A 22559-nucleotide genomic window follows, 5' to 3' on the forward strand; every position below is an offset into this window, starting at 1 on the left:
CATAATAAAGAAAAAGCTCATCATAATAAGGAAAAGGCTCATCATAATAAAGAAAAAGCTCATCATAAGAGAGAAAAAGCTCATCATAATAGGGAAAAAGCTCATCATAATAAAAGCTCATCATTATAAAGAAAAAGCTCATCATAATAGAGAAAAGCTCATCACAATAAAGAAAAAGCTCATCATAATAGAGAAAAATAAAGCTCATCATAATAGACAATGATACAGAAAAACCTCAGCATGACTAAGAATGAAGTATCATTCATAAGGCAGTAAGTCTACGGCATTCGAATTCCATATAAATGTGACAGGATCATTCAGACAAAATATGACCTCATGCGATTCATTAGTTTCAAGTCACAAAATAGAAACGGAAGATGTGAAGTTTACAAATGTTTATGATCTATATTTACACTCGCGCCCTAATAAATAAATTCATTAAAATATCCCCTAAATATACGTATTTTTTCCGCCTAAAATATATCAAAAGAAGCCGGAAATAGGGCTGACGTCTAAATTGCTATTAACCTTCGTTCCGTCGATGAATAATTTTCTTTGGCATATAAATGTGACAATATACATCACTTACAAATTAACACATCAACCGATAATGAAAACAATGGTCTATTAATTTGATGATGCTGAAGTGATATATTCTAAATTTATTTTCATAAATGACGGAATCCCCAAAATTTAAAAGACATGGATTTATAAAACCTAGTACATATATATTTGATCATGAACTTGCAAGTAACATTTGTTTGTTGCAGATAGTACGCGCAATAAATATATAGATCTATAGGGTCATTTTTTAGCACGTTATGACGTTTATCTTATTGACGCATTTACCAACAGGTCATCGTTATTTATAGGAATTATATATATATAATATATATATATGTTAAAGGTAGAAAATCCACCGAGTGGTCAGTTACATATTTAACGTAGATCAATAGTTGTGTGTTAAGATCTTACAATGGGAACAACTTACAGCCATGAAAAACAAAAAGGTAAACAAACATTTATTTTAAATTATTGTTTATGTTAATATTGTGTACACACATGTACAAAAATGTACCTGTTTATGTCATGTATAAATTTGTGTGATTTAAGTTGTTTAGATTATCACCACGCCGATACAAAAGAAACCCAACGACATAACAAAAAAAACCCGACAGCATATATATATGTAAGCCATTTTTAAAGCGTGTATATGTAGAAACTATAAATTAAGTGTCAACGATCTGGCAATTATATTACAACATGAACAAATACAGAAGCTGGAACCATCATTTTTTTTTAAATTGTACCAAAAACATATTACGATGCATAATATTTCACCTAGTTGGTTTGCAGTATTTTTTTACCATCATTTTTTATGTCTATACTTTCTGAATTCGTTTTAGAGGGGAGCACATTACAGGAGTATCGGGACCAAGAATTATACACTTTTTCAGTCTGCTTATATTTTTCTTCGTCATATTCAATAGGAGAGACTGTGGCACTTGTTCATGTCGTTTCTATACATAATTTGGAAGGGCGTCTCTCGCAGTCTCTCTCTCTCTATCTATATATATATATATATGTTACAGTGAATTTGTATAATCAGGGATTATGTAGAATCCCTGATTTTTCAGGGAATATGTAGAATCACTAAAATCATTAGTAATTATATATAATCCCTGAAAATGACCAGTGATTTTACATAATCACTGAACATTTTAATAAATATTCTACAAATTCCCTAATATGATTTCAGGGATTATGAATAATTTAATGATTCTTTGTTTGATAAAAAATAAAAATAAAGACAAATAATATTTTATTCTTTCATTAATTCCTTGCCAGATGAAATAATGTTGCTTTTAAACACAGAGGATTCATGATCTAAACGATATAACCAACACAGGGTTTCGAGATAAAGTTGAGGACTTCAAAATTAATAATATCAACATTCCCTTTAAACATGTAGCAATAGCTTTGCATGTATTGTTTGTTCATTAAAAGCCAGTGTTAAATGAATATTCAGGTAAAAAAAGAAGATGTGGTGTTATTGCCAATGACACAACTGTCAACAAGAGATCAAAATGACACAGAAATTAACATTTATAGGTCACCGTACGGCCTGCAACAATGAGCAAGGCAATTCAAACGAGAAAACTAACGGGCTTATTTATGCTCTATTTTTCTATATACGGAAAGTGGACCTTCCGTCATGTATAGAAAAAAGTTCCTGTGTGGAAATGATTGAAATACTTAAATTACTGTCAAAAAAACCTGTCTCCCAACATGTATGTGAAGTTAGCAGCCGGTTCGTTATTCGTTATTCGATATTCAATATCCAATCGGCTGCTAGCAGCCGGTTTGATATTCAAAATTTAGTGAAAAAAATTATAAGAAAATTAAATACTTGATCACATAAAAAGCATGATTTTCATATTTAAAAAGACTGATAAAATACGTACTAGCTATAGGAAATCGTTAAATGACCTTTTCAAGCTGTCGTAATTTCTCGTCGTAATTTCTCGTTGTCCTCGAATATAAACCCTTTTTCATGTTACATATTTGTCTATATGTAATATAGAGTTTTGTCAATAAAACCACTTCAAAGATGTACTTTTGTGTATAATATTTCTTAAGACAAAAAGAAAAAACCCATAACTCTAGAAATATTTATAACTATAAATAGAAATATAGATGGAAAGCCAAAAAAACAAAAAAAAATCATTCGAAAAATGTCAAAATTTTAGGACAAAGGGCACAGGGTAATGGTGAGAGCCCCCTGATCTCTCAATCTTTCTAATATTTGACAGACATTTAGTCAATAGGTAGATACAAACGTGACTAAAAGGAATTTGACTACACTTCCTGTCTTCTATGTTTACGGAGCGCCCAAAGTGCCAGTTGGATATTCAAAATATATAGCGAAAACCTACCCGAGACCGCTTAAATGAGGTTGAGACCCCCCGGGTCTTTCAATGTCCATAAAATTCAACCAAATCATTGACTCTGTATATATAAAGGTTGTATTAGATGGATTTACCAGAATAACGTCATCTTCCATATCTACGGAGGGCTAAGATTGTCACTTTTCAGTCGAAAAATGTCAAAATTTTAGGACAAAGGGCACAGGGTAATGGTGAGAGCCCCCTGATCTCTCAATCTTTCTAATATTTGACAGACATTTAGTCAATAGGTAGATACAAACGTGACTAAAAGGAATTTGAGTACACTTCCTTTCTTCTATGTTTACGGAGCGCCCAAAGTGCCAGTTGGATATTCAAAATATATAGCGAAAACCTACCCAAGACCGCTTAAATGAGGTTGAGACCCCCCGGGTCTTTCAATGTCCATAAAATTCAACCAAATCATTGACTCTGTATATATAAAGGTTGTATTAGATGGATTTACCAGAATAACGTCATCTTCCATATCTACGGAGGGCTAAGATTGTCACTTTTCAGTCGAAAAATGTCAAAATTTTAGGACAAAGGGCACAGGGTAATGGTGAGAGCCCCCTGATCTCTCAATCTTTCTAATATTTGACAGACATTTAGTCAATAGGTAGATACAAACGTGACTAAAAGGAATTTGAGTACACTTCCTGTCTTCTATGTTTACGGAGCGCCCAAAGTGCCAGTTGGATATTCAAAATATATAGCGAAAACCTACCCGAGACCGCTTAAATGAGGTTGAGACCCCCCGGGTCTTTCAATGTCCATAAAATTCAACCAAATCATTGACTCTGTATATATAAAGGTTGTATTAGATGGATTTACCAGAATAACGTTATCTTCCATATCTACGGAGGGCTAAGATTGTCACTTTTCAGTCGAAAAATGTCAAAATTTTAGGACAAAGGGCACAGGGTAATGATGAGAGCCCCCTGATCTCTCAATCTTTCAAATATTTGACAGACATTTAGTCAATAGGTAGATACAAACGTGACTAAAAGGAATTTGAGTACACTTCCTGTCTTCTATGTTTACGGAGCGCCCAAAGTGCCAGTTGGATATTCAAAATATATAGCGAAAACCTACCCAAGACCGCTTAAATGAGGTTGAGACCACCCGGGTCTTTCAATGTCCATAAAATTCAACCAAATCATTGACTCTGTATATATAAAGGTTGTATTAGATGGATTTACCAGAATAACGTCATCTTCCATATCTACGGAGGGCTAAGATTGTCACTTTTCAGTCGAAAAATGTCAAAATTTTAGGACAAAGGGCACAGGGTAATGATGAGAGCCCCCTGATCTCTCAATCTTTCAAATATTTGACAGACATTTAGTCAATAGGTAGATACAAACGTGACTAAAAGGAATTTGAGTACACTTCCTGTCTTCTATGTTTACGGAGCGCCCAAAGTGCTAGTTGGATATTCAAAATATATAGCGAAAACCTACCCGAGACCGCTTAAATGAGGTTGAGACCCCCCGGGTCTTTCAATGTCCATAAAATTCAACCAAATCATTGACTCTGTATATATAAAGGTTGTATTAGATGGATTTACCAGAATAACGTCATCTTCCATATCTACGGAGGGCTAAGATTGTCACTTTTCAGTCGAAAAATGTCAAAATTTTAGGACAAAGGGCACAGGGTAATGATGAGAGCCCCCTGATCTCTCAATCTTTCAAATATTTGACAGACATTTAGTCAATAGGAAGATACAAACGTGACTAAAAGGAATTTGAGTACACTTCCTGTCTTCTATGTTTACGGAGCGCCCAAAGTGCCAGTTGGATGTTCAAAATATATAGCGAAAACCTACCCGAGACCGCTTAAATGAGGTTGAGACCCCCCGGGTCTTTCAATGTCCATAAAATTCAACCAAATCATTGACTCTGTATATATAAAGGTTGTATTAGATGGATTTACCAGAATAACGTTATCTTCCATATCTACGGAGGGCTAAGATTGTCACTTTTCAGTCGAAAAATGTCAAAATTTTAGGACAAAGGGCACAGGGTAATGATGAGAGCCCCCTGATCTCTCAATCTTTCAAATATTTGACAGACATTTAGTCAATAGGTAGATACAAACGTGACTAAAAGGAATTTGAGTACACTTCCTGTCTTCTATGTTTACGGAGCGCCCAAAGTGCCAGTTGGATATTCAAAATATATAGCGAAAACCTACCCGAGACCGCTTAAATGAGGTTGAGACCCCCCGGGTCTTTCAATGTCCATAAAATTCAACCAAATCATTGACTCTGTATATATAAAGGTTGTATTAGATGGATTTACCAGAATAACGTTATCTTCCATATCTACGGAGGGCTAAGATTTTCACTTTTCAGTCGAAAAATGTCAAAATTTTAGGACAAAGGGCACAGGGTAATGGTGAGAGCCCCCTGATCTCTCAATCTTTCTAATATTTGACAGACATTTAGTCAATAGGTAGATACAAAACCTTTATATATACAGAGTCTATAATTTAATTAAATTTTATGAACATTGAATGACCAGGGGGATCTCGCACTCATTTAAGCGGTCTCAGATAGGTTTTCACTGTATATTTTGAATATCCAACTGGCACTTTGGGCGCTACGTAAACATGAAAGACAGGAAGTGTACCCAAATTCCTTTTAGTCACGTGTGTAGTCTACCTATTGACTAGATGTCTGCTTAATATTAGGCAGATTGAACGATCAGGGGGCTATCACCATTGCCCTGTGCCCTTTGTCCTAAAATTTTGATAATTTTTAACTGAAAAGTGACAATATAAGCCCTCCATAGATATCGAAAATAACAATATTATGGGAAATCCTTCTACTACAACCTTTATATATACAGAGTCTATAATTTAATTAAATTTTGTGAACATTGAATGACCAGGGGGGTCTCACACTCATTTAAGCGGTCTCAGGTAGGTTTTCACTGTATATTTTGAATATCCAACTGGCACTTTGGGCGCTACGTAAACATGAAAGACAGGAAGTGTATCCAAATTCCTTTTAGTCACGTTTGTAGTCTACCTATTGACTAGATGTCTGCTTAATATTAGGCAGATTGAACGATCAGGGGGCTATCACCATTGCCCTGTGCACTTTGTCCTAAAATTTTGATAATTTTTAACTGAAAAGTGACAATATAAGCCCTCCATAGATATCGAAAATAACAATATTCTGGGAAATCCTTCTACTACAACCTTTATATATACAGAGTCTATAATTTAATTAAATTTTATGAACATTGAATGACCAGGGGGGTCTCACACTCATTTAAGCGGTCTCAGGTAGGTTTTCACTGTATATTTTGAATATCCAACTGGCACTTTGGGCGCTACGTAAACATGAAAGACAGGAAGTGTACCCAAATTCCTTTTAGTCACGTTTGTAGTCTACCTATTGACTAGATGTCTGCTTAATATTAGGCAGATTGAACGATCAGGGGGCTATCACCATTGCCCTGTGCCCTTTGTCCTAAAATTTTGATAATTTTTAACTGAAAAGTGACAATATAAGCCCTCCATAGATATCGAATATAACAATATTCTGGGAAATCCTTCTACTACAACCTTTATATATACAGAGTCTATAATTTAATTAAATTTTATGAACATTGAATGACCAGGGGGGTCTCACACTCATTTAAGCGGTCTCAGATAGGTTTTCACTGTATATTTTGAATATCCAACTGGCACTTTGGGCGCTACGTAAACATGAAAGACAGGAAGTGTACCCAAATTCCTTTTAGTCACGTGTGTAGTCTACCTATTGACTAGATGTCTGCTTAATATTAGGCAGATTGAACGATCAGGGGGCTATCACCATTGCCCTGTGCCCTTTGTCCTAAAATTTTGATAATTTTTAACTGAAAAGTGACAATATAAGCCCTCCATAGATATCGAAAATAACAATATTCTGGGAAATCCTTCTACTACAACCTTTATATATACAGAGTCTATAATTTAATTAAATTTTATGAACATTGAATGACCAGGGGGTTCTCACACTCATTTAAGCGGTCTCAGGTAGGTTTTCACTGTATATTTTGAATATCCAACTGGCACTTTGGGCGCTACGTAAACATGAAAGACAGGAAGTGTACCCAAATTCCTTTTAGTCACATTTGTAGTCTACCTATTGACTAGATGTCTGCTTAATATTAGGCAGATTGAACGATCAGGGGGCTATCACCATTGCCCTGTGCCCTTTGTCCTAAAATTTTGATAATTTTTAACTGAAAAGTGACAATATAAGCCCTCCATAGATATCGAATATAACAATATTCTGGGAAATCCTTCTACTACAACCTTTATATATACAGAGTCTATAATTTAATTAAATTTTATGAACATTGAATGACCAGGGGGATCTCACACTCATTTAAGCGGTCTCAGATAGGTTTTCACTGTATATTTTGAATATCCAACTGGCACTTTGGGCGCTACGTAAACATGAAAGACAGGAAGTGTACCCAAATTCCTTTTAGTCACGTGTGTAGTCTACCTATTGACTAGATGTCTGCTTAATATTAGGCAGATTGAACGATCAGGGGGCTATCACCATTGCCCTGTGCCCTTTGTCCTAAAATTTTGATAATTTTTAACTGAAAAGTGACAATATAAGCCCTCCATAGATATCGAAAATAACAATATTCTGGGAAATCCTTCTACTACAACCTTTATATATACAGAGTCTATAATTTAATTAAATTTTGTGAACATTGAATGACCAGGGGGGTCTCACACTCATTTAAGCGGTCTCAGGTAGGTTTTCACTGTATATTTTGAATATCCAACTGGCACTTTGGGCGCTACGTAAACATGAAAGACAGGAAGTGTACCCAAATTCCTTTTAGTCACGTTTGTAGTCTACCTATTGACTAGATGTCTGCTTAATATTAGGTAGATTGAACGATCAGGGGGCTATCACCATTGCCCTGTGCCCTTTGTCCTAAAATTTTGATAATTTTTAACTGAAAAGTGACAATATAAGCCCTCCATAGATATCGAAAATAACAATATTCTGGGAAATCCTTCTACTACAACCTTTATATATACAGAGTCTATAATTTAATTAAATTTTATGAACATTGAATGACCAGGGGGGTCTCACACTCATTTAAGCGGTCTCAGGTAGGTTTTCACTGTATATTTTGAATATCCAACTGGCACTTTGGGCGCTACGTAAACATGAAAGACAGGAAGTGTACCCAAATTCCTTTTAGTCACGTTTGTAGTCTACCTATTGACTAGATGTCTGCTTAATATTAGGCAGATTGAACGATCAGGGGGCTATCACCATTGTCCTGTGCCCTTTGTCCTAAAATTTTGATAATTTTTAACTGAAAAGTGACAATATAAGCCCTCCATAGATATCGAATATAACAATATTCTGGGAAATCCTTCTACTACAACCTTTATATATACAGAGTCTATAATTTAATTAAATTTTATGAACATTGAATGACCAGGGGGGTCTCACACTCATTTAAGCGGTCTCAGATAGGTTTTCACTTGTCTATATATTTCTTTTTTGGGCATTCCATAAATATTTCTATTTATAATTCATAATGTTTTCTAGAGTTAGTGGTTTTTCTTTTTGTTTAAAGAAATATCATGTATAAAAGTAAAACTTTGAAGTTGTTTTATTGACAACAATCTATATTATATAAAGACAAATATGCAACATAGAAATGGGTTTATATTCGAGGACAACGAGAACTTACAACAGCTTGGAGAGGTCATTTTACGATTTCCTACGTATCTTATCAGTCATTATAACTATGATAATCATGTTTTTAATGTTATCAAGTATTTCTTTTTTTTCAAGATTTTCAACAAATTTTTGAATATCCAACCGACTGCTAGCAGCCGGTTGGATATTGAATATCGAATATCGAATAACGAACCGGCTGCTAACTTCACATACATTCTCCCAACAAACATTTTGACGCCCTTTAGCTAACTATCAACGAATTTGGGATCCAATCACAAATCCCAGGTTCTTTTTAATTTATCATGTTTATGATGATAGTTATAATACATATTGATATTTTTGCTTGTGCATGTCAATTGTATGTGTAATGTTATAGGGCCATTGTTGTACACTGTATTCCTTTATTTGCATTTGGAAAGGAGTTAGGACTCTTTTAAACTTTTTATTCAATTTATTATCTTTTTTTCAGAATGGATACATATAAACAGAGTGTCACGCCAAGAACAATATGATTGGTTCAAAACATTAAGGGATGCAACAGATGACGATGTTATACAAATTATGAAATCATCTCCACAAATGATTACTACTGTTATGTTTTTCGGTAAGCCTTTTTATGATCATGATGATTTTACTTTTGTCACATGACAGTATCCATACTATGTTATTTGATAGGCCATGTCAGATCATATCATATTGTACTTCTGTAAGATGACAGTGTTCATAGTTTGCTACTCGGCAGCCTTATTACTGTACTTGTGCACATGACAGTATTCATACTAATTATGTGATGTTATCCGGTAGGCCTTATCAGTGTACTATTGTCACATGACAGTATGATTATCCATATCATGTTTTTTCGGTAAGCCTTATCCTGGTACTTTGTCAAAGTCAAAACTATTACAGTCTGTTCCGCATTGGGAACGGTTTTGTCTGGACGCATTAGTATCTTGTTCTGTACTCGTCCGGAATCTCCCGTGGTTATTATTGCCGAATATAAACTCCGGAACAAATACATTTTGCATTCAGCAAAATCTGGATGCAATCTGGACTCAAGCTGCCAAAAAAATATCAACAAAAAATTCTTCCAGATCATTCACGTTCCAGAGGGCACCGTCTAAACCACAGAACATTGTTACGATTTTGATCCGATACTGCAGAATCTATCACGACATCGTTATAAGTGTAATTCGACTGCTCAAATTCGACTGAGTTCCCCCGAATACATGTAACGGGATGCACCTAACTGTCAGGGATGCTTGGTCAACTTCTTCGAGACATGCCCGAGTCATAGTTATCTATTATGTACGTATACGACTGTTTTTTCACTTTTCGTGTCTTAGCGCTATATGATATCAAACGGGAGCCAGCATCGGTCATGTGTGAACGCCGCATTTATAACGTATACAGCATTGACAGTTTTTCATTACGCCATAAATGTTAAAAATTAAAAATAAAATGAATAAATATTCAACACAGACAGTTGAACTGCTATCGTATGTGCTTTTTATACGACCGCAAAAATTGATTTGTTTTGGGTCATGATGACGTTACGCACAATATTGCGTCCCAATTGGTAACGTTAAAATTTGACGTTTTACGTCGGTAATCGAGTATACTTTGTTCGCTTTGATTGTAATCATTTTTGATCGATATGGATACTTCAAAGTCTTGAATATGTTCGAAATATTTGCTACTGGTAGATACGCAAGCAAATGAACTTTTCGGACTTCTCATTCGGCTTGTGTTGTCTTTTTCTTTATATTTATTGTAACTTTTATTTTTTTGCTCTTTTCTTTTTAGTTTCTTTATCAATTTACAATATTTAATTCTCTCCGTCTCGGATTTGAAATTCATCTAGCTGTTCTGTAATTAATATTTTACCTATTTATTGACAAATTACCATATGTTGTTTTTTTTTCATTTTAGATAATTGTTCATTTTCTATTTGATTATAACTACTTTTATATATTGCAGTTCTTATCGTGGTTTCTATGATTCTATCTATTTTCGAAATTTGTAATTTGGTTATTTTGTTTTGTCCTCTGATCTTAAAACATAAAATAGAACCGTACTTGTTATTTAAAAACAATGAAATATCGTTTACACATCATATGATAATACGAACTGCTTTCAAATTCGATGGACTAGGAGGATGATTGGCCTAATGAGTTCATATAAAGTGATAAAAAGCATGGTAATTTTAAGATACGCTCGTGGCGAGATTTGTTCGACTCCGATGCTAATCAACAGTTATTGCAACTATTTTAACTTAAGGACGCCTGATGTCAGGCTTCTCCTACCTTTGATGACAGGTCAATAAAATACAACAAATGTCGCTTATACATGATGTGGTGTTTAACAACAAAACAAAGAACAAACTTTTAGAAATAGTTTGAAAATACATATATGTATAGCGTCCCGAATCGAAAACGTTCAAAACGTAAGAAAATTGCTCAGTGGACAAACTTGCAAGACATTTGATTTGTTAAAAAACGAAGTCATTTCGACTTAACAGCTTATCAAAAAGTATGTTATCGTATTGTGAGGTGAAAGCAAAATTACGAAAAAGCACTGTTTTAGATGCTACAAATTGAAAATTCAATAAAATGACGTTGAAACTGACAGTGTTTTTGTAAAAAGCGGCGAAATTCGACATTTGACAATCTTGCAAGACATTTTCCCGAGGCCAATGCGTTTTTATTTGTGGTGCGAGTGCTGTAAAATTCCAGATTTGAAATGGTCTATCTAAGCACATTTGTAGGAATAATTTATAATACCAAAATTTTATATCATCTGATATTTTAAAAAGCGATAAATTTTGATAGCTTACCATTTTCAGAAACCTGACCATGGCGAGGATTATACCCAACTGCGGCCAAGCTTCGCGAAGGGTCGTGCGACATAATCAGACAAACAAACTTTATTAGATTAACTCTCTAAGGAACGATCGTTTTCATTGGTCAATTCAAACCTTCCTCACACCTGCAAAAATAGAACACACGTACGTTAACGTTGAATGGACTGATTAATATTCACGTAGCTGGTCAAGGTCGTCTAAAGCTTCTATCGTCGTATTCGCATACATGATTCTAATCACAATTCTAGCTTTATAAATGTGCATGTGAAATTCATTTGTGTCATAATTTTCTGCAATTAATTGGTAGTAAAGTTTAAACTTTAAAATCTTAACAGTTAAAATATTAAATTTAAATATCTCCTCTTAATCAAGGGACGACATCAAAAGTTTGATGTAGGATAAAAAAAAAATCAATTCACATTTTTTTTCTTCATTGACACACCCAAGTTGCTTATCCTGCCTTGTCTTTTACTCAATGGACTCGATGGATTAACGTTGTACTTGAAAAATGAAACTGTATAATTTACTACAAACACTTTTCATATTATTTGCCAAGTTTTAGGTATTCTTCATAGAATAGTTTTTTTTTCTGATTCCATTAACTTGAAGAAAAAAATTAAATCCCGAAATTGTAAGTAAATTCATAACATGTAACACGCTTTGTTAAGAAAAAATGGAGATGGCCAATCATGGAACAGCGGATAATTAAATGAAGTTTATACAAACGATATAATTCATGAGGTTTTACTATTCTCGGTTGAAAACGAACGTAAATTATATATTGTAGATATTAAACCGTTGATTTTCCCGTTTGAATGGTTTTACACTAGTAATTTTGGGGCCCTTTATAGCTTGTTGTTCAGTGTGAGCCAAGGCTCCATATTGAAGGCCGTACGTTGACCTATAATGGTTTACTTTTATAAATTGTTATTTGGATGGAGAGTTGTCTTATTGGCACCATGGGCACTAACACCACATCTTCCTATATCTATGTAAATAGAAACAAACAATGTCTGTATTCATTAAATCATTTAAATGTATTAATAAAAAGGTGAGTTTCATCTTGTACAAAGTCATACATTTAGTCATCCTTAATTTCTTGATATTTTTTTTTATCAGTTTATCATACACGTTTCGTTTTGTATTTTATTTTAAATACGAATACATACTACATATATTTTAGCGGATTGTTCAACAATGTTATGCAACTCTATTCTTACAGTATAAATTTAAAAAATAAATATTCACCCATTCATACTCGAAAACAGTACATTTAATATATGTAAAAAAAAGAAGATGTGGTATGATTGCCAATGAGACAACTCTCCACAAGAGACCACAATGACACAGAAATTTAACCACTATAGGTCACCGTACGGCTTTCAATAATGAGCAAAGTCCATACCGCATAGTCAGCTATAAAAGGCCCCGAAATAACAATGTAAAACAATTCAAACGGGAGTTGTTCCTTATAAATTACGACATTTCTCACAAGTATTAATATTTATTTAGTTCCAAACATGCGAAAGAAATAATCTTCACTGAATTCATTCAGGTGCACAAATGATACAATTAGAGTTATTTTGTTTCTATCTTTGGGGGACAACTTTCTCCTTTTATGGTAGCTACTGTGTGTTTTTAGCATGAAAATAATAAAAGAGGAATGTCAGTGCAACCCATCATTAATTATTGTAAAGCGGGATCAGTATTATGAAATACTTTATAAGTGACTACGACATTGTAAGGATAATAACCTATCGTAGGTATGAAAGAAATTAAAAGTGGTTCTTTTATTCATCCGTATAAAAGCGGCACATGTATTTTACTTTATCCTTATATTTCTCATCATGCCGGGTACAAGATAATTGAGTTGCTGCATGCATAAAGAACTTAGAATATCAGTTTACTATTTCGACCCCACTATTTGAAGTTAACCAAACATTTATTTAAATCTTTTGGCCAAAGGTTTGTAAACTATACAAATCATTGTTTTTACGTTCGTAGTAACATATAGTAAATTCCATTGTCGGTCACCTGTGTCAATTCACGTGCAGACTGACTACATTGCTGTTGTATTTAAATCTTTCGGCCAATGAAATGAGACGTTACAAGTTGTTTGTTTATGATACGCCAGAATGTTATCAATGAACTATCAAATGCTAAACTTCACTGCATATCACTGTATTCATTTTTGAAAAAATGATTTTTTACCGTTCGGTCAACACAAAAAACAGCAGTGGCGTCATAAATTATATTAGACTTTTATCATTTATGCGAATTTTCGCGGATTTTAAACTTTTTATTAGACCACAAAAATTCCCGCAACAGTTATTTTGCGAATAATTTGTTACGTCTGACACGCATATTTTTGACGTTTTGGTAATATTTGTATCATTATTTGAAATTATTATGAAAAGTTAAAGAATATTTTTAATATTTCTGGAAACAGTAATACCTGCCTAATCTCCGGATATAAATTTCATAAAGCTGAACTAGTTAGTTTTCATAGAAGAGCTATTTATAGAAATCTATGAAATTTTAACACAAGGTTTATGACCACAAAAGGAAGGTTGGGATTGATTTTGGGAGTTTTGGTCCCAATATTTTAGGAATTAGGGGCCAAAAAAAGGGCCCAAATAAGCATTTTCTTGGTTTTCGCACTATAACTTTAGTTTAAGTTAATAAAAATCTATGAAATTTTGACACAAGGTTGATGACCATAAAAGAAAGGTTGTGATTGATTTTGGGAGTTTTGGTTTCAATAGTTTAGGAATTAGGGGCCAAAAAAGGGCCCAAATAAGCATTATTCTTGTTTTTCGCACAATAACTTTAGTTAAAGTAAATAGAAATCAATGAAATTTTAACACAATGTTTATGACCACAAAAGGAAGGTTGGTATTGATTTTGGGAGTTTAGGTCCTAACAGATTAGGAATTAGGGGCCTAAAAGGGACCCAAATAAGCATTTTTCTTGGTTTTCGCACCATAACTTTAGTATAAGTAGATAGAAATCTATGAAATTTAAAGGGTCCAAAATTAAACTTAGATTTTAACAAAAAATGAATTCTTGGGGTTCTTTGATATGCTGAATCCAAACATGTACTTACATGTTTGATTATGGGCCCAATTTTCAAGTTGGTCCAAATCAGGATCTAAAATTATTATGTTAAGTATTGTGCAATAGCAAGAAATTTTCAATTGCACAGTACTCAGCAATAACAAGAAATCTTCAATTGCACAGTATTGTGCAATAGCAAGAAATTTTCAATTGCACAGTAGTGTGCAATAGCAAGTATTTTCAATTGCACAGTATTGCGCAATAGAAAGAAATATCTAATTGCACAATATTGTGCCATAGCAAGAAATTTCAATTGGAGTTATCTTTCTTTGTCCAGAATAGTAGTTGAATCAACTGAAATCAATGTTTTATACAATATACAATGTATATTCACTTTTACTACCAACTGATAAATTAAAACAATCTTTACCATTCAGTGATAACAAGCACTTTTTTTACATTTTGATATTTTATGATGTATTTAAATGAGTGATTATTGTTGCAAATTCCATTAGAAATTTGAAGTGAGATCGGTTTTGGAGTAAAGGATAGGGGGATGTGAAAAAACTTGGGGGGGGGGGGGAGGGTTCAATTTTTCTCATTTGAAATTTCATAAACAAAAAGAAAAATTTTCAAACATTTTTTTGAGAGGATTAATATTCAACAGCATAGTGAATTGCTCAAAGGCAAAACAAAAATTTTAAGTTCATTAGACCACATTCATTCTGTGTAGGAAACCTATGTTGTGTCAACTATTTAATCACAATCCAAATTTAGAGCTGAATCCAGCTTGAATGTTGTGTCCATACTTGCCCCAACCGTTCAGTGTTCAACCTCTGCGGTCGTATAAAGCTGCGCCCTGAGGAACATCTGGTTAATTATGGGCCCAGTTTTCAAGTTGGTCCAAATCGGGGTCCAAAATTAAATTTTGTTTGATTTCAACAAAAATTGAATAAATGGAGTTATTCAATATGCTGAATCTAGCCATGGATTTAGAATTTTATACGACCGCAAAAATTGAATTTATTTTGGTCTTATATTGGTATGACGTTTGTGTCGTCGTCCGAAGACATTTGTTTTTCGCACTCTAGCTTTAGTACAAGTACAATGTAAATAGAAATCCATGAATTTAAACACAAGGCTTATGACTATAAAAGGAAGGCTGGGATTGATTTTGGGAGTTTTGGTCCCAACAGTTTAGGAATTAGGGGCCAAAAAGGGCCCAAATAAGTATTGTTCTTGGTTTCCACACAATAACTTAAGTATAAGTAAACAGAAATCTATGAAATTTTAACACAAGGTTTATGACCACAAAAGGAAGGTAGGGATTGATTTGGGGAGTTTTGGTCACAACAGTTTATGAATTGGGGGCCAAAAGGGTCCAAAATTAAACTTTGTTTGATTTCATCAAAAATTTGTCATTTCATTCCCGTGCCATTTATTACCAAAATTACCATTTCTTACCATGAGAAAAATATCATTTAGTACCATGTTGACCAAATGAATGCGAAATATTTCGGACTAGACATATGCTAAGGTCATTATGTATTATTTCGTTTCAAATTCCTTGTAAATCCTTGAAGTTTTGTACTATAGTCGTTAAATTTGGTTTATGTTAGAATTATTTTTTTTTAAATAGGAACGAAATAACAAAGGTATATGCCTTATCCTCGACATTTAGTTTATTGTGAATAATACATTTTGTATTTATATAATATGTATCTGGTTTAAATAAGCATTAACGTTTAATATTTAACGTATGACTGATCTATTCAACCAGTTTGATAATTGTTTGAATCTTTCAAGTTAAGAGCATTAAAAATTAAATGCTAATAATAAGTCTTTAGCAAGTGCCATTGACCCATCGTCGATTTTATTTATTTGTAAAAACAGACAAATTCGAAGTTTAAATATAAGCAAGCTGTATTCGAGGCAGGGTTTGTCCTTGATTAAATGATCAGCTTATACAATACGAGGTTAAATAACCAAAAAAGGAATATTTATCTGCATATGCTTTTGAAATAATTGAAGTTTTATTTAGTTTGTTCGTATTATGTGTCGTTGCACCGCTGTCTCATGATATGGGAAGAGTTGGGTTCACAGACATGTTTAACCCGTGATATGACAAATTCGAAGTTTAAATATAAGCAAGCTGTATTCGAGGCAGGGTTTGTCCTTGATTAAATGATCAGCTTATACAATACGAGGTTAAATAACCAAAAAAGGAATATTTATCTGCATATGCTTTTGAAATAATTGAAGTTTTATTTAGTTTGTTCGTATTATGTGTCGTTGCACCGCTGTCTCATGATATGGGAAGAGTTGGGTTCACAGACATGTTTAACCCGTGATATACTATATGTACAAATTCAACGCTAGGAGCCTAGAGTCGGTTTCACAAAAAAAACTTACGACTAAGACTGATCGTAAATCATGAGATCACCCCTGTTATTTTGTGGGCTTTGTGTTGCTTATTGTTTAGTTTTCTATGTTGTGCCATGTGTACTATTGTTTGTCTTGTTTTTTTTTGTTTTTTTTTATATTTTAGCCATACCGTTGTCAGTTTAGTTTCAATCTATGAGTTTGATTGTCCCTTTGGTATCTTTCGCCCCTCCATCATGAATAATTCAGTCTACTTACTTAAAATTTTTAAAGAACAGTCTCAGTGGTTGTCGCTTCTTGTTCTTTAGTCTTATATGTACGGTTCTGCTTATAGGATGGCGGGTATTGTGGCTTATAGTTTCTTTGGTGATCTTTAGTCTTATATTTACGATTCTGCTTATATAGGATGGCGGTATTGTGGCTTATGGTTCCTTTGATGATCTTTAGTCTTATATTTACGGTTCTGCTTATAGGATGGCGGTAGTGTGGCTTATTGTTCCTTTGGTGATCTTTAGTCTTATATTTACGGTTCTGCTTATAGGATGGCGGTATTGTTGCTTATGGTTCCTTTTGTGATCTTTAGTCTTATATTTACGGTTCTGCTTATAGGATGGCGGTATTGTGGTTTATGTTTCCAATGGTGATCTTTAGTCTTATATTTACGGTTCTGCTTATAGGATGGCGGTATTGTGGCTTATGGTTCCTTTGGTGATCTTTAGTCTTATATTTACGGTTCTGCTTATAGGATGGCGGTATTGTTGCTTATGGTTCCTTTTGTGATATTCAGTCTTATATTTACGGTTCTGCTTATAGTATGGCGGTATTGTGGCTTATGGTTCCTTTGGTGATATTTAGTCTTATATTTACGGTTCTGCTTATAGGATGGCGGTATTGTGGCTTATGGTTCCTTTGGTGATCTTTAGTCTTATATTTACGGTTCTGCTTATAGGATGGCGGTATTGTTGCTTATGGTTCCTTTTGTGATATTCAGTCTTATATTTACGGTTCTGCTTATAGTATGGCGGTATTGTGGCTTATGGTTCCTTTGGTGATATTTAGTCTTATATTTACGGTTCTGCTTATAGGATGGCGGTATTGTGGCTTATGGTTCCTTTGGTGATCTTTAGTCTAGTATGGTGAATTATTGTCTCATTGGCAATCATCTCCATATTGTAACAATACGAACATAAGGAGATGTTTTACATGTATGCTCTTAGTAAGACAACTATCCACCAAAGTTTAAATGAAGAGAATGTAGTCAAGTCTACTAGGCAACCGTACGGCCGTCAACAAACAAGAATACCTATAAGTCTTCCATAAGCTTATTTTCAATCAAGAAGGAAGCCATTTTTGCTTGTAAGGGATAAACATAAATGAAATTTTAAGGGTGGAGCAAGTGAAATATGTATTCAAATTGTTGATAAAAATAAACAAAATGTTATATATTTTCATGATCTTTGTGTAGTAACATAACTTGTATACATACATTCGTGAGTATGGCCTGAATGGGAGAAAGCAAATTAAAACTAATTATCATGGTCTTTCAAAAATACTCTGATTAAAAACTATTTTTCTACCTTTTCTCAAATAATCTAAAAATTACAGTCAGTATTGATAAAGATCAATAATCAGGCTAAGAAATCTAAGGGTTGTGCAACAAATGCAAAGTCGGATGTCCACTCTTAAATATGTAAGCTGTGGCGATCCCTGTTCAGAATGTTTGCAAATAATATTTGTTGTGCCCTATATATATGATACGAACTGGCAAACCTTGAAGTCATTCATAAAGCTTTCTACTAGTTTTGTAAAAAAAATATACTATGTTTTTTTGTATGTCGCATGTCAGTTTGATAATTCTATAAACATTATAAACGTACGCATAACAGTCAAGTAATCCTGGCGATCCATGCACAGTTAAAAACGTACGCATATACGAAAGTCATGTACTTATAGATATCTCAACGAGATTGATTTTCTCGCTTGAGCTGGAACAGCGAAAGTGAGAAAAGCAATCGAGTTGAGATGACCAACGATAATCTGTTTATCGCTATTTTACCTATCACGACGTTGTCAATTTCAATGTCAATTTCGTTAGCAACGCCACGTGGTCTCCTTAGTTTCTAGCGATAATTTTTCCATCTCAAGCGAGAAGCATGATATGAAAATTATCACAAAAAAGATCGAAGGAAAAATGCACAAAATAGCGATAAATGTAGTTATTACCTATATTCGTACACCATTACAAAAATATATCTTTTCAACGAAATTAATCATTCCGTGTTTATTTTTCAGATATATATGTAAAAAATGACAAGCCTTGTGATTGTTCATTTGAGTTAGAAAACTGCGTTTTACCAAAGAACAGTGAACCGCATGACAATATCAAACATCGTCTGGAAAAATCTGTGGCTACGGGTGTTTGTCCGCACATACTTTTGGAAGAAAACAAACCAGATATAAACGTTCTTGAAGTATCAGACGAAGAATTAGATGCAGCATTCTATAATTATTCGACAGATTGTATGGACAATACACCGACATCAAACCGACAAGGCTTTGGGTATGGATTTTATTGGATACATCTTGCAGTGATATATAAAAGGACAAAAGTTATTCGAGATATGCTTCCAGTGCTAGCAGAATACGTTTTCCCGTCATTTGTATGGTATACTCTACAAAATGGATTTTCTCCCTTATATCTTGCTCTTCTGTCAGAAGACGAAGAAATATCTTCATTACTAAGCAAATACAATCCAAAATTTCTACAAGATAAACTTCGACAAAAGTTCTTCCACATAAACCCCATACAATGTAATACTGTACCGATGATATTCAGAATTGCTAGTTTAGATAAAGTTGCAGCATTACAAACATTCATCAATATTGATCGTACAAAAAACCGTCAATTATTAAAAGCAGCACTCAAAGGGGCATTTTCTACTCATGCAACGTCATGTATTTTGTTTTTAATGGAGAAAGGAGTCAAACTTGATTCTGCCACTTTAAAAGCAGAGATAAACAGCGCTGTGTTTCGAGGTGATGCTGAGACGCTAGACGTCTTGCTAAAGTATCACAAGTTCAAAGTTACGTCGCTTCAGGTGAAGTTAGCCGTGAAAAAAGGTAAGATTATTAATTTTATTTGTCATTTTCATTTTTATAAGACATAACTATATGAGGGGGTCTAAAAGTATATATCATGTATATAGTTTTAATGTCGTCTATTTTTCCATGTTGTTATCTTGTCCGTCGTGGGTGCGTCGTAATCTTACATGATAAACACATTAGAGAAAAAAATAGACGTAACTTTCTTTTTACACATACATGTATCTTAAATATTTGACACTAATTAAGCCTGTGGATGATGAGAACAACATTTTATGAATTTTGCAAGTTCGAAGCATGTTTATGAACTTAGAAATACCCTCTATAGAGGAACGCTCAAACCAAAAAGCCAAGTGTGTAACTACGTAGAAACATGTTTTAAGATCTTTAATTTAAAGTTCACAACATTTCACAATATTACGTGTATATGGACTTATCAGTTTTTATTTGATTTGCCTGATTCTTACACGGACCTGTACTTTAAAAAGTAATCGCCAAATTTATTGAAACGTTAGGAGAGTGAACATATTTGGATTCAGATTCAATAGTTTATCTAAGTCTCGCCACCTGCAAGAATATTTGGGTTCCACCACATATAAGAATAAACATGTTATAATAACTGTTAAAAGGCAAATTACTAAAATGCATATACCAAAAGTCATTTTTCACTAAGTCTATTTCTGTTCAAAGGGAAACAATTATGAATAATATGCTATTGTTGGACAAGTGCATAATTGAATTTGCCTTTTTTTGTAGGTAAAATTGATGTTATTAAAACTATACTCGATTACTTACCGCGACTTCATCCAAATTCCAGAGATTACAAAGAATATTCAGAATGTATTATAGACGCAGTACTGAATAATTCCAGTCCAATATTACAGTTACTTATACAGAAAAATTTTGATGTGAACGCATGTTTAAAAAACCTTAGTGCTTTAAAATGGGCTGAGATTTTCGAATATAAAGATATAGAACATCTCCTTACTGAATCTGGTTCCCACAGCTTTTTGGAAAATCAGTCGGAAACCATCAGCATTTTTAATTCGGTTTTAAATATTAATCAGCGTAATGATCATATGATCCGACGATTACTAGAAATTGGACGTGACGTGAATGACGCCAGTGATGGAACACCTCCTTTTTACACAACAATGCGACTGCGTCGATACGATTTAATGCACGAAATTTTGTTATGCGGTGCCGACCCTTATTTGCAACCTGAAACTTGGAAGTATTTCTTGATAAGACAGGAGACGGCAGAAAATTGGAAGTTAATGTTACATGTATTTGTTAGAGCAAACGCTAATTTAAGCATTGACACTAAAATGACTCTTATACAGTATATCTGTGATCGGGGCGCTAGTCACTTGTTCAGAAATGATGACCTTATTCTCATTATAGTATTGAGTGCTCATACCATAACCGAAAACGACAAAATTCTATTGAGGGAAAATCGACATAAATGGAGCGATAATTTAAAGTCTAAAATAGATGATTACTTCCAGAAACCTTTAACATTGAAAATAATGTGTAGAAATTCGATTAGGAAACAATTCGGACAGAATCTTCATAGATTTATACAAATAAATAGAGATAATTTACCGACAAAATTTGTTAGCTTTTTAGAATGTAGTGATGTGCTGGAACTATTTTTTACAGATCATGACAGAAAAAAATTTGATACACAGTGAACATTAAATAAATTTGAAAATTATAGAGTTGATTGATAAAGTATATAATATGTAAAGTGTGTCTATCTTGAATAGTAGGCGATAACCATTAATACAATTTTCTATATATATATGCAATAATTATTCTTTAATATATATATTTTTTTGCATTGGATTAGCTTTGCATTACTGTAAAAATAACCTAATGCGATCTGTACGTTGTGTCTTTACATGGTCTTTCTATTAGAGTTTTGCATAACATTTTCTTTTGTATCTGATGAGTTTAGTCCATTTTTACTCATTTTTTATAATTTTCATTATAACAGCAAAAAAAAAGTTTAACATGCTACATTCTGATAGTCTATACAGTCATTTAGTTTTTTTTTTTAAATATCAATTGGTCTCTGTTAGAAGTGTGCTCATTGGCAATCATATCGCATCTTTAAAAATTTGTCAATAAAGGCAACAGTAGTATACCGCTGCTCGGAAGTCATAAATCGAATTTTGGTCCTGGTGACCAAAATAAAAACATAAAAAAGAAGGGTTCGTGTGCCTGTTTTCGAGATATAAACCATTAAAAATTTGACGGTATTTATTTTACACCAGATTTTTCCATAGCCTCGGTCACACCTAACCGGATAGCTCGAAATAATTTTATAGACTCGAATTGATTCAGAGCTTGACGTATGATATATATCCGTGTTTTCTGTTATAGACATTTATTTTGTCTCAGTATGTAAATGTCTTGGGTTCCGTTGTGTTGCTTTCTAATCCTGCACCTGTTATTAGTTTTGTCCCTCGGATACACAATAAGG

The 22559-nt window shown here is 33.5% G+C and overlaps 1 protein-coding gene across 1 annotated transcript; it reads left to right on the forward strand.

Annotated features, from left to right (window-relative positions):
• Positions 1–711: 711 nt before the first annotated feature.
• LOC134724977 (uncharacterized) lies at positions 712–21873 on the forward strand. Its single transcript, XM_063588411.1, has 4 exons — positions 712–1010; positions 9140–9274; positions 19262–20089; positions 20828–21873. The coding sequence occupies exons 1-4, from the start codon at positions 977–979 to the stop codon at positions 21763–21765; spliced, it is 1935 nt and encodes a 644-aa protein (XP_063444481.1). The 5' UTR covers positions 712–976; the 3' UTR covers positions 21766–21873.
• Positions 21874–22559: the final 686 nt, after the last annotated feature.

Source organism: Mytilus trossulus, chromosome 7 (genome assembly GCF_036588685.1).
Source record: "Mytilus trossulus isolate FHL-02 chromosome 7, PNRI_Mtr1.1.1.hap1, whole genome shotgun sequence".
NCBI lineage: Eukaryota > Metazoa > Mollusca > Bivalvia > Mytilida > Mytilidae > Mytilus > Mytilus trossulus.